Raw genomic sequence first — 12,360 nt, 5'->3', positions numbered from 1 at the left:
AAACTGTCCACTCCTTCTTTAAAAACATGTCATGTGTCTGTCCAGAAGGGTACATGCCTGGATCCAGTGCCCCAGGACACCCTACTAGGTTATATTAGGTAGCAGTATAAGTCAGCCAATAAGCCGTGTGCATGTGTGTGGAAGGAAGGTAAAACGACAGCATAAGCGCTCCCATGACCATATGCTAGTGCTTTAGATAAATTAAAAAATGGTATTCTTCTACATGGCAGAATGACAAACGAGGGAGGAAAGATTTATGCTACTCCTAGAAGGAGTTGCTTCAGTAATTCTGGAAGCTCCTGTCTTCTTAAGGAGGATATACAAACAAAAGCAGAGTAACAACCGAAAAGTACAATATGCTAAAGAAAAATGAACATACAATCAGAAGGACACGTATCACAGCATGAAAGATGCTACAAGTTCTTGATTTTCAGTTTGTGGCAGGTTTGCTGTATTCACCGCATCTTCAAAATTTGCCAAAGGGATACTAAGGCACGGGATTTTAAATAACATTGTAACATTTTTTTTGCAGCAGCAGCAAAGATTTTGGATGCAATGAATTGTGATATATTTTACCCTAAGAGGAGGTCGCTGAGAAGACGGAGCCCAACTTTTCACAATGGTGCATGGCGAGAGGAAGAGAGACAACAGGAATAAGTTGAAACAAGAGACTGAGCTACCAGCTCACCTTGCTGATTATGATACTGTTTCTAATTTCTTGATAGGCTATAATTTTAGTCCTCACCTCTGGTATCACCGGGGCAGGTTTCTTCTTATCCATTTGTTTTGGCTTTACAATCACCTTTTCCACTTCAAGCATTCCAATTGGTGTGTTGGGCTTGAATTTAATCTGGCTATTTTCTGCTGACATTAACTCTATAGTGTAACTTGATGGATTTAAACGATACTGCGCACAGAGAAAGATCAGCAAGTCCATCATGGGTTTCCTGTAAAAGACAAACAAAATGGTCACGACAGAAGATAATTCAGCAGGCTGTAAAACAAAATTTGCTGCTAAATGTTTACCCAAGTCATTCTTTCCCTTCCATGACTGAATAATTACCGTCGGGTACGAACTTCAAACTTCTTCAACATCAAAAATCACTACAAAGAAAAAGACCCCGGCTTGCACAGAAGTGTGCTCAGTGGTGGAGCAAAGGGGGAATTTCTGCTTGCATAAAGTGATGCTTTTCCCGAAGTCAGCAGGGAAGTGTGGATTAGCCACCTAACTTGACACGTAATAGGAACTGTAGCAGTGATGATAAATGCCCTGCTATTCGTTAAGAACAGTTTCCTTCCAAAGCTTGAAATTTTGCTATCACTGTGAGGCTGTAAGGGACTTTATTTTCAGAAATTCTCAGCATGAGTCTTTTGGAGGAAGGAGAAATGAAGCTTGAAGAAGTCACTGTTTAAGGTGGTCTTGCATTAGCAATCCCAAAATGAAAGCCATGCTTAATACAGATTAGGAGAAAGAAGCAGCCAAATCACAATATAGTCGTCAAATGTCTTTTCTTGAGAAGCTGGGTGGGATGGGATGGACGTGCTTTTCACAATTAAGAAGGCAACTTCAATTTTCCCTTATGGTCACTAGCTGTATGCCCTTTTTTGCCCCCTCAACACTCAATGAGGAACAAGATTTCAAGATCAGCTGAACGTTCCCAGTTGCTAATGGAATGATATTATTTAGAGCTGTAGGAGTGCCGCAGAAATGTTACATAGACTGAAGGGAAGGAAAATACATCAACTTTGCATGTTAGTGCAATTGAAATATGAATAAGGTTATCACACTATCAAATCATTGAAACTTAACAGTCCTCCATAATTTTTAGAGTTGGGTAATCATCTGTAAGGAGCGTCTCATTTTGACATCCTCTGCATCTCTCGGTTACAGTTAAAAATAGGGAAAGCTATCACCTACTCGCTCTCACAAAGATATTATGAAAACAAATTAAAAGTCTGCGAAGCAATCAAATGCTATGTTGAGAAGAACACTCAAGTGTCTAAAAAGAAATTAATACTGGGTTTGGGCAGTATGATTTTATCAGAAATCTTAAATTCTAGATGTAATCTCTTCACAGATGCTACTATTCTGGTAGCATACTAAAATGGGGAGATAGTTAGCTTCCAAGAAGAGCTATCAGGCTAAACGGAATTCTAGATAATATCATAAAGACTGTGAACACATTTTTTATGTAGGAAGTTAAAAAAGAATTTTTATGATATGGCTGTGTAAAAAGTTAATAATGACTAAATGTTAGAAATTGCTGTGAATATTGTACGGGGGTTTGGTTGTTTGTTTCAATTAACCCTAAAGTATAATTCCCTTTTTCGCTTGCTCTTACAGACAGGTTGCACATTCCTCGAGCAAACCTTCTTCTAATTTCTAGAATCTGGGCTGGAATCTCTCTAACACACGCGGCGCTTCCAGAAGGTGGAAACATTCTGAAAACCGACAGTTGTGGTTGTGGCAGACGGACTATTAGGTATTTTCCAGAGGAATGTTTCTACCTGCTTGAATGGCAGGAGAGAATACTATTAGGAGAAGGCAGCAGCAGGAACAATAAAGCCAAAAATCTACAGGAAGGACGCTCCAGAAAGTATCAAAAGACAGCTATCAAATGGTCTTAAAGAGGTATGGATACAAGAACGGAAAAACTCCCATGCCTTCATCTAGGTGATACATACTGGCCTGAGGAATACCACTAAAAATGCATTGAGCGCTGCATAAAAATAACTCTTGCTCCCTTTACACATAGCTAAATCAGAGCACTTATTTCAATGCTTCTCTCACACATATCACAACTGCTCTGATTAGAAGAAGCAACTGCTCTATTTCTTGCACGTCTACACCACAACAGAGGATTTGCATACCTCTCACCCAGGAAGGGGTGAGAGGGAAAATAAAGGGAGCTATGAAGGCAGATCATCTCATTCCCACGTTTCTTTCGGGCCACGGCAGGGGGCTTAGGAGGAAGCCAGAGAAGGCGGCAGACAACACTTTCAGTGACCTTGCTGGTTATCAGCTTATCCAATAAGTTACCCATTAGCTTTTTCTGGTACATTTTTATACACTGACTAGCTTTTTAAAGGCTGCCACCTCCCCTGGTCTCCAGTTACAGGTGGAAAGCAAGAATACAGAAGATTCTTACTGTGGACAGGACGAGTCCACGAGGAAAGACCTTAGAAAGCTGTTCTATAGAAACGTTAACGTGAGGCCTTGTCCCTCCAAGCGCAGTCCAGGAGTCACAAGAAGTGACAGAACGATAAGTGACAAACATAGTCGCTCACACACCACAGACTGGTACAGAAACATTTTTAAATGTTCTTACAAAGGTACCAAAAAAAAGGAAAAAAAAACCCTAGATCCCCTTTTTGTAATCATATTCTCCAAAATCGTACAGTATTTTTTGCTGAGGTCTTCAAAGATTGCAGGTAGAAGAATACATAGATCATAGTAAATTCAACAGCTTCCATCATTAACGTTTAGTAAAACTCCAAAAAGTCTCCATCAGTGGTCTCACAGTATACTATCTGCATATCTTTCTTCACCTAATTTCAAAAAAGTGTTTATTCGCTACAACTGTAGTTTCATTACATTCTCCAGTATTCCGGAAATCCCCGATTGTAAATTTATTTAAGTACTCCTGCACCCCTCATCTATTTTCTTCTGGTTATTCCTACCTGACTAAATAACAATAAAAAGTAGCTAACAGATGCCTCTTGTTACACAACGTAACTGATAGTTAAATGATGAACTTCACCTAGAATGTATCAAATCATGCTGTATCTGTAACCAAGTTAAATTTTAAACTAACAGTGGAGGTCTGGGGGCTGGGAGCATAGAAAATACTTCTGTATTTGTAAGTATTTAAAGTGCCATTTTGTTATCATTTTTGCAATATCATTTTGATGAAACAAAGCTTAAACAGAAAATGTTTTCCTATAGCCATCTGATAAGAAATAAAACTGAATACAGCTATATAGTAGTACCTTACAATAATCTGACTGGTTTGAGCAAACTCCTAAACATATTTTAATTAGTCACTTCTAACTAAAAATCCTTCAAAATGACAAACACTGAAGAAGTTACTCTATGTCTCCAAGGCTGTTAAGTCCTTTAAATTTTCTTCTTTGAATGATGTTGGTGATTTCTTACTTATTACATGAAGATAATATATATTAAAAATATATATATTTCCCTCTGCTGACAGTTTTCCCACTTCTCTGAAAATGCATCCACAATTTAAATCACTAAAAAGTTGTATAATATGCTAGATTTATAAAATGATATCAGATAAGATTTCTGCCAGGCAAGTCACATATCCTTTTGTTCTTCTTTCCTAACAGCTTAGTACATCCACCAAAAACAACTACTCTGCTTTTCCAAGTCTCCTTACCTTTTACCTTGAGTGAAACAATGAAGAAAAATCCCACCAACTCAACTGAAAAGACCCCAATCACTTTTATTACAACCTCCGGATCACTCCAAAGTATTAACTTTCCACTTGTCATAGAGATACTCAATCTCCAAATATCTACTGTTGCAGAATTTTTGCTCTATATGACAGGGATTAACATTAGAAAACTGTAACAATTATCTGCAGACAGATTTGGTTTAAAAGAAATAATGCAACATGTTTTGTATTCACACCAGCATTGCTTTTATCACCCAGTGATTCATGGATTTTTGAAGTCTAACAAACTTTAAAAATATATTTCTTTTGGGGAAGAAAAAAAAAACAAAAAAAACAAACTTTGTTACCAACCACACTGCATACAGAATTGCAAGTCAAATCGTCTTCCCTTGTACCCCAAAATTGCTAGGGTGGTAACAGCCATAACAAATATTTGTTTCTTTTTATTTGCTTTCTGGATTCCTTGTTTAAGGGATCTAAAGCATCATGCTTCTAAATTCCTCTCCAATCATGAGAACTAGAAACTTGCCACTGAAAAGGCTGAGATTTTTACATGATCAAATATTAGGAACAAAGTCTTAGTGTCATGAAACTCATGGCAAGCGTCACTGAACAGACAGAATTCTGTTAGTAGTCACCAAAAGTATTCCTGTCTGGGGATGGAAGGAAACAAACCAAAACCTACACACAGTTTAGCTTCCTATAAATCTCTGACTACTTCAGTTTATAGCTCCATGACCTTCCTTACAAAAGTATCCATTAATGCCCTTCTCTAAAAAGAAAAGGGCATATTGTTTTGATAGAGAACAACAAAAGACACCAAAACCCCCAGAATTTGTTAATAACAAATGTAAGTACAATAGATTTTGAAAAGTAGGGCAACACCACAAAGCTTGTTATTCACTAGCTAACTATATGCAGAGTAAACCAACAGTTTATTAAGAATATCCTAATGACCAAAAGTACTCAAGAACGGATCAAACGGAAATTCACAAAGGGCTCTAAGAAAACAAATTCAGGAAAGCTAAGTTCTCTCTGAAAGGCATCTGAACTGCAAAGTCCTAAACATGCTACCCTGCATTGCTTTGCTTGACATATAGTTAGTGCTACCCACAATTCCAAACCGGAGAGCAAACCCACCTAACTCCATCTGCCAACAGCACAGGAGCTTCTTCCAGAGCAACTCGACATCCGAGCATGTCGCTGTACAAAACTTTAGTTTTCCTGTTCCTAGTTTAACAACGAAGCTTGGAAGCTTTAAAACTGCTCATCTTTGATTGTGAAAAAGAAAGGCTAATTAGTAGCTTAGCTGTTCATGTCACTTCTAGAGGAATCTTGCCTATTTGTCCACAAAAAAACAAACATCAAGACAGACTACAACTAGAAAAGAAAGATGGAAGTATACCTCATTGTGAACCGCAAGACCTGCACGGTATCTCCCCTCAGTCTGAGCGAGCCTAGCAATGAGATTATAGGTTCTTATTTGTAAGAAAGTCCTTTAAGGAATCAATCACACTATTTCTTCAACTGAGAGACTCCAACTGTGGGATAATAAAACTGCTCAGGAAATGTGCATGCTTCCTGATAAGCCTGTGAACCTCTTCTTGAACACTGAATAATTATATACAGTGTAATCTGAATGAGTGAAGGTACATGCAAAATTCCTTGCTGCTGCTGCGTTCTGAGCAGCACAGCAACATACAGGGCTCACGGCACTCGTGAGGGTGGCGGAAGCGAGCGAAAAGGAGACAGAGAGAAGTGCCTGACAGAATGCATATGGGGCCTCAGCATTAAAACTAGAGCAAGGCACCATATTTACAGACAGCAACATTCCTCCCTGAAAATACGCTAGCAAGAACACTGTAATGCATCTTAGCAATCACAAATTATTTCAGAAAATGTGTTCCAAGTAAAAAATACATCCTCAGATTTCAGTTAGCCTGAAAATCAGATGGAGACTGAAAAAAAAAAAAAACAACAGCCACAGAAGTTTATTCACTGCAGGTCTGGTGAACAAGCTGCTATTGATGTCTAAGCAAAGACCTCATCAGTTGACAGTGAATGACAATGCATGGAAACAGACCTGAGCTACCAAACCTTCTTTCTCTCATTAAGAAGTGAGACTGGTATAACCACATATTTACATTAGCCAGAACAAAAAAAAAAAAAAAAACAGACTGCTTGCTTTCAGTAAGAGAGACACTGGCAATATACAAATACAAGTGAAATACAGATATGGTTTCTTTATTTCGGCTTAGCAAAGCAACAAACCGGCATCCTAACTGCTCTGATCCCAAGTAGGGCATGCACAGGAGCCTTCTTAGGAGACCTGCTATGCTAATTAATATACCATTTTAAGTCCTAGGATTTCCGATTTCAACTCACAAGTCAATTTCCCAGTCTTTCTGAACTGGAGGTGACTTTGGACTCCCATGCACAATCCATACTATCAATTTTAAGGCTGAAACGTGCATTTCAAATTAAAACCAGCTTAAGCAAAATATGTTTGATTCAAAACAAACATATCCAAAGCTGTAGCTAGAAACTGTTTCTTTGAAACATTACAGGTTTTGTGTGTTTTTTGTGTGTTTTGACAGCATTTTTAGGACTCATAATAGTCTGCAGGTAGTAGGGCTAAGCAAGTGCTGAATATACATCACTTTGAACCCGAGTAGGAAGCAGGGACATAATAAGGAAAATACGTGCAAGAAAATTCAGTGACTCATACAAAACAGTGTTTTTCTGGAGATCTGCAGTGACTAGAAAAAAACAGCAGGCATGGCTACCCATCTTGGTAGGCACCAGAAGTTCTGAAACTCAAAAAGCGGTCTTTCCAAAAGACAGGTACATGTTTCCACACCCATCCAAGGATGTTCAGGCTTACACAACTTACATATTTTACCAATTGGTTTAGACTTGAATGAAAGTTGAAGCAGGCTGGAGTAAGAAAGCAAGACTCAACAAAAATGTCATTTTATGTAACATACCTGCCATTAACTGTAGTATATTTGATCACATCTCCTGGCAGGACCACTGACAGTTCAATGTCTTTATCAATTACATTCTCTCTCTGTTCCATGGTGAAGTTGGCTGATTCTGTGTCATCAAAAGGAGAAACATCAACGCTTTTTGTTTCCGACGGAGGAAGAGGTGCTTTAGCTTTTCTTCTGAAATAAATCAACAAAGAATTAAAGGTTGAGTATTTTGGGGTGTAATTGATTTGATATTGTCAAAATTCTCAACACAGACTTTACAGACTAACAAGACTCAGAAGAGGAACAAACCACACTGTTCTTTTTCACTCACACTGTGTAACTGACATGGGCAAGCAATGGACTTAAGCACATTTTAAACACACGGTCAGTGGTGACAACACAGAAGACACATATACAACGTACTAAAATATCTTATCAAAGAAAATAAAAATAGCTTAATTTGTGGTGTAAAAAGCTCAAATGTAAAAGCCCAATAAACTCCAAACACAAAACACACTTTTTAAACTTATATTTAAAAAGTGAATAAATTTTATTCTTTCATTTGGTACTGCCAAGTCAAGACTTTATTTGAGTGTTCCCCACACAGGTTTACTGGATCAGTATAAGCAGAAATAATGTATAACACAGTACAAAGTGAAATTGCACTAACAAATGTTTAATCTATAGTTTAGATAGGCATGGGAATGGTCACAATTTTCCTCCTAAAAGTTTTCTTTTGATTATTAAAATCTTTAAAAAAAAAAAAAAATCCTGCCATCTCTATTTATTTCCGTATATTAATAGAATAGCATTTTAACCAATACTACTGTAATATTTTTTGACATTTCAATCACAACAGAGATTTATATTTTCCCCTCACCTTTGCTGATTTCCTAGCTATTTTTATTTTCTCACTATCCTTTCCCTTCTCAGTGACAATTTGGTGCACTCTTGAATACAAAGACTGATCATTAAATAAGCTTTACTTATTTCTCTCTCATTTTTTTTCTTTGCCAACCTGAAATTAAGAACACACAAACAAATTCTAAATTGTGTAACAGGAAAATTCTCTTGGAAATCACCTCATGCTATAGTAAATCCAAAGGACAGAACTTTCATTCCCTACATCACATAATCCAGCATCCCCTTTTATTCAAATCACTTCATCAGGAAATTATCATCATTAATTAGATACAAGCTTGATGGAAAGCTTAGGCCACAAAAACTAAGTGAATAAACCAAAAATAGTGCTCTGGTTACTCGAAGAAGTACCTTGACACAGAGGAGGAAAAAAAAAGATTCCAGAAAGATTTCTGTATTCAGTGGCAAATGCCTAAGCATCTTGAAACAGTTCAGCAGATAGGCAGTATATGTGCCTTCCTTTTTGGTGTAGAAATGAATTAGACTCTTGTATTAGAATTTTGTAGTCAAGCAAAAAAGGTGAAAGAACTCTCATGATCATATATACAAAAACAATAGGAGAGAAGTATCTGATACATTCATGAGGAAAAAACACTATCATTAAGTTCACCATTAAAAAAACGTGGGCATGCATTTTTCATTTCTTGTCAATAATCTTTTTAAAAGCTAGAATGGAGCTACATTCACTAAAAGTTAAAAAGAAATATATATATATATATATATATATATATATATATATATATATGCACACACTTAAAATATAATAAAGAAAGGTTGTAAATGTTTGCAGTTTAGATACTGGGGTTGTACCAAAGTTTGTTTTTACTGCTAGTGCAATCAAAGAAATTAATTTCTACAATTATCCTACAGAATTAAAACAAGAGATCTAGTAGACAGAGAATTAGAAACACACATCTTCCTTTTGAAAACAAAGTTGAAAGTCACTTACAGTGAAGAACAAACAAGGTCCAGAGCAGCATTGCAAAAGACGACTGTGTAATGAGATTTCACATGACCCATCTGTTTCGGAAAGTGCTTAAGGAGTTTTGAACTTCAGAACTCCATGCTGAATAATTAACTATTCACAGCCTCTCAGCAGTAATCGGGAACACTCACAGATTTCCAAACAGAGAATGAAGACTCACTGTTAAATTTACGTGTCCTCTCTGCTGGTGTTTTAATTTAGTTTTGGTGTACAACTCTTTCATGCACAATTGCAGATGTGTGGTGTTGCTGCAGAGACCAAAGTTAAACTTGCAGCTAATGTGCCAGGGTTATTTTGGGGTTTTGTGAATGTTGCAACATGTACGAATCAAACTTCTTTTTACTCCTCCCTCACTTCTTAGTAGGAATTTTACACTGCCAAAAAGAAAGCACTGGCTCCTATAGAACGTAACTTAAAAAAAAAAGGGGGGGCGGGGGGGGGGAGAAGGTTATGAGATGTTTCTAATACCAAAAAACCCCAAACCCAAAGCAAAACACCACTGCTTTTCCCCTTTTACACCCGTCCTTATGCCATGAGGTAAGTTCAGATGACTGTTAAACAGTCTTTATCAGAACTGCACTCAGAATATAACCCTTGAAGGCCACATGCCACAATAAGATTTGTTCACAAATACCGTTGGATTGTATTTTCCTCTAAGCAGACCAACGCCATTTCGTTGCTGGAACTCTACTAGAGATAGTAATTAATCCAAAATTAACACATCAATAAAAGCATGGTCCGTATCAGTAAGATGTAGCCTTATTTTTAAAGTGTCCAGCTTATACTGTAGAGAGCTAGAACTGACAGAACACACTTGTCAAAACTCATGTGCAATAGGTAGAAGGGTGAAATTACGTATTTGTATAAATAACACATACACACACATGGAATTAAGGCAGTCTGAAGAGGTCCGCTGATTCTCCACTTCCACCAATGAAGAGCAGTTTACCCTAACCATCTCTAATAAATCTTCAAGCTGCCCATGGTTAGCTATGCTTCTGTTGCCTGGCCCCCCAGCCCTAAACAAAGGAGGAAAAAAAATCTCTAAGCATACTTTCTCACAAGTCATGCTGACTTTTTGGCAACCTCTTATTAAGCAGCAGAGATCGGTATACTTGCATTTTCTGTTTCCAAATGCTCTGTCTCTATTTTTTTTGTCAGTTTCCACCAATTCTCTCTCTCTCTCCTTCCTACCCCACAGTATGTTTGTTGGTCTTACAGCTTTGTCTTTTCATGTGTTAGGCTGGAAAAGATAGAGATCTTTTCACAAGAAAGGCTGCCTGACTGCCCTGCCGGCCCAGAGCCACAGAGCCAGCAGTGTGGAGCTAGGAACATTTAAAGATACAGTACTTACTAACTTGGTGCTAATAAAAAGCAGCAAGTGACAGGATGGTGGAATACACTTAACACTGGTGGTTTTAATCTACAGTCCCTCCCTGCTAGCACTATGGAGCCTCCAAGAAGCTGCCACAGGTGAGTCTCTCACAAAGACACCCTGCACTCTCCATTTTATTCAACCCCCCCCCCCCCCCAAAAAAAAAAACCAGCATTGTCCAAGTAATTCCAAGTCCATGTCACCATTTATCCATCATAAAGAACAACAAAACCAACACTAACACCCAGTACTCTCTTGCCTCCTCACCCCCTAGCAGGTCCTCCGTAAACTGGGTGAGCTGCCAGTTTTTTTTAATGAATTTGTTTAAAAGATTGAGAATGGTCAAGGCAGCTTCTTTTCCGGAGAGGGAGAAAATCCCTGATTTTAAGTGAGAAAAAAAACACAATTAAAACAAAAGAATAAATTCCAATCACATAGAAATATTACTTAAGAGTTCAGAAAAAGGTGTTCAGTAAGTGATCTCATTCACAACGCCTTCCTTTTCCAGACAGCTTCCAGATATGCTAAGGAACGGAGCAGATCTAGTCTAATTTTCAAAGTAAACATTAGAAGGAGGTAGAATAACTGAAAAAAACATGTTCTTTATCTCCTTGGCTACTACAGAACTAAAGGAAAAGTTGAAGGAAGAATCAAAGTACAGTTTATTTAGCGAGGACAAACAGAAAGGGGGTTAAAATATAAATCTGAACCAAATAAGGCCACAGCTTGCAATAAACATCCTTTGGAAATTGCGCTGAAGAACCCTACACAATGTGGGCCCTCAATCCTTCCTTGTTTCCATAGGTCCCAGCTCTCTCAATCGACTGACTTCTCTCTACCCCCAACACTGAAACAGCCAATCTCAACTCACCTGAAGTGATGCACTCCCTGTCTATCATCAGGGAACCAGATCTCAATCCCAGCTATCTATCGTGCTGCAACAACTTCAATGTCTACTCAGCTGCTTAAGACGAAGCAGAAAATACAACATTGCTCTTCTCTAATTGTTATCAAAAGGGGGAAAAAAAAAATTCCTAGCCCCGAGAAATTCCTAGCCCCATAAATTCACGATTTTCTGCGCTCCACATTCCACTTGTGCAGAACAAAGTACCATTGCAATATCTCAACATATTCCTCCTTATCAAAATAAGTAACAGTATTGATGTTCTGAATGCACGGAAGCACTTTATACAATAAAGGTTTGGACACAGTAAGTAAGGTTTAAAAAAAAAAAAAAAGCTTCAGCAATTTAGCAAATGCATGTTACAAAGCTTCAAGTGGTACATTTTTAACTATCAGTAACTATAGAAGGGAACTTTAAAATAATGAGAAATACTTGAACTTATAATGACCTGGATATTCCAGTTATCACCAGTACTTCCTCTCAGTAAGGATCACCTTCCCCCAGAGACTGGAAAAAAAGAGGAAATCTATTTGTGAAAAAAAAAAGACTTTGCTAGACGTGTGCACAATCAAAGGCTATAGCATAAACAAACCACCTCTTCAGATCTTTGATATCAAAGAAAATCTCAACATTTACAGCACTTAACTTCCAATCTAGAACGCAATTACAAAAGACACTATACAAAGACAGCTTGCACGGGACTTATTTTGGATCTAACTTCCAACATCAGAAACATCGCTCAAGTGAAGACAGTAGAGAGGAAGAAGAACTTTACCTTCAATTCA

General features: G+C 37.7%; 1 protein-coding gene across 19 annotated transcripts in view; it reads right to left on the bottom strand.

Moving 5' to 3' along the window:
- Positions 1 to 12,360, bottom strand: part of COBLL1 (cordon-bleu WH2 repeat protein like 1) — a 92,251-nt gene that overhangs the window by 32,574 nt on the left and 47,317 nt on the right. For 6 of the 19 annotated variants that reach the window (XM_068948765.1, XM_068948767.1, XM_068948768.1 and 3 more), the window contains exons 2-3: positions 7,403 to 7,582; positions 746 to 947 (exon numbers count right to left, since the gene is read on the bottom strand). In XM_068948765.1, the coding sequence (XP_068804866.1) occupies positions 746 to 947; positions 7,403 to 7,582 (382 nt within the window). Of the gene's footprint in view, positions 1 to 745; positions 948 to 7,402; positions 7,583 to 8,270; positions 8,409 to 9,260; positions 9,708 to 10,174; positions 10,316 to 12,023; positions 12,083 to 12,360 lie in introns of those variants that run through there. The other 13 variants (XM_068948773.1, XM_009676169.2, XM_068948776.1 and 10 more) reach the window with 7 other exon arrangements.

Source organism: Struthio camelus, chromosome 6 (genome assembly GCF_040807025.1).
Source record: "Struthio camelus isolate bStrCam1 chromosome 6, bStrCam1.hap1, whole genome shotgun sequence".
Taxonomy (NCBI): Eukaryota; Metazoa; Chordata; class Aves; order Struthioniformes; family Struthionidae; genus Struthio; species Struthio camelus.
This window is presented reverse-complemented; position numbering and strand designations above follow the sequence as displayed.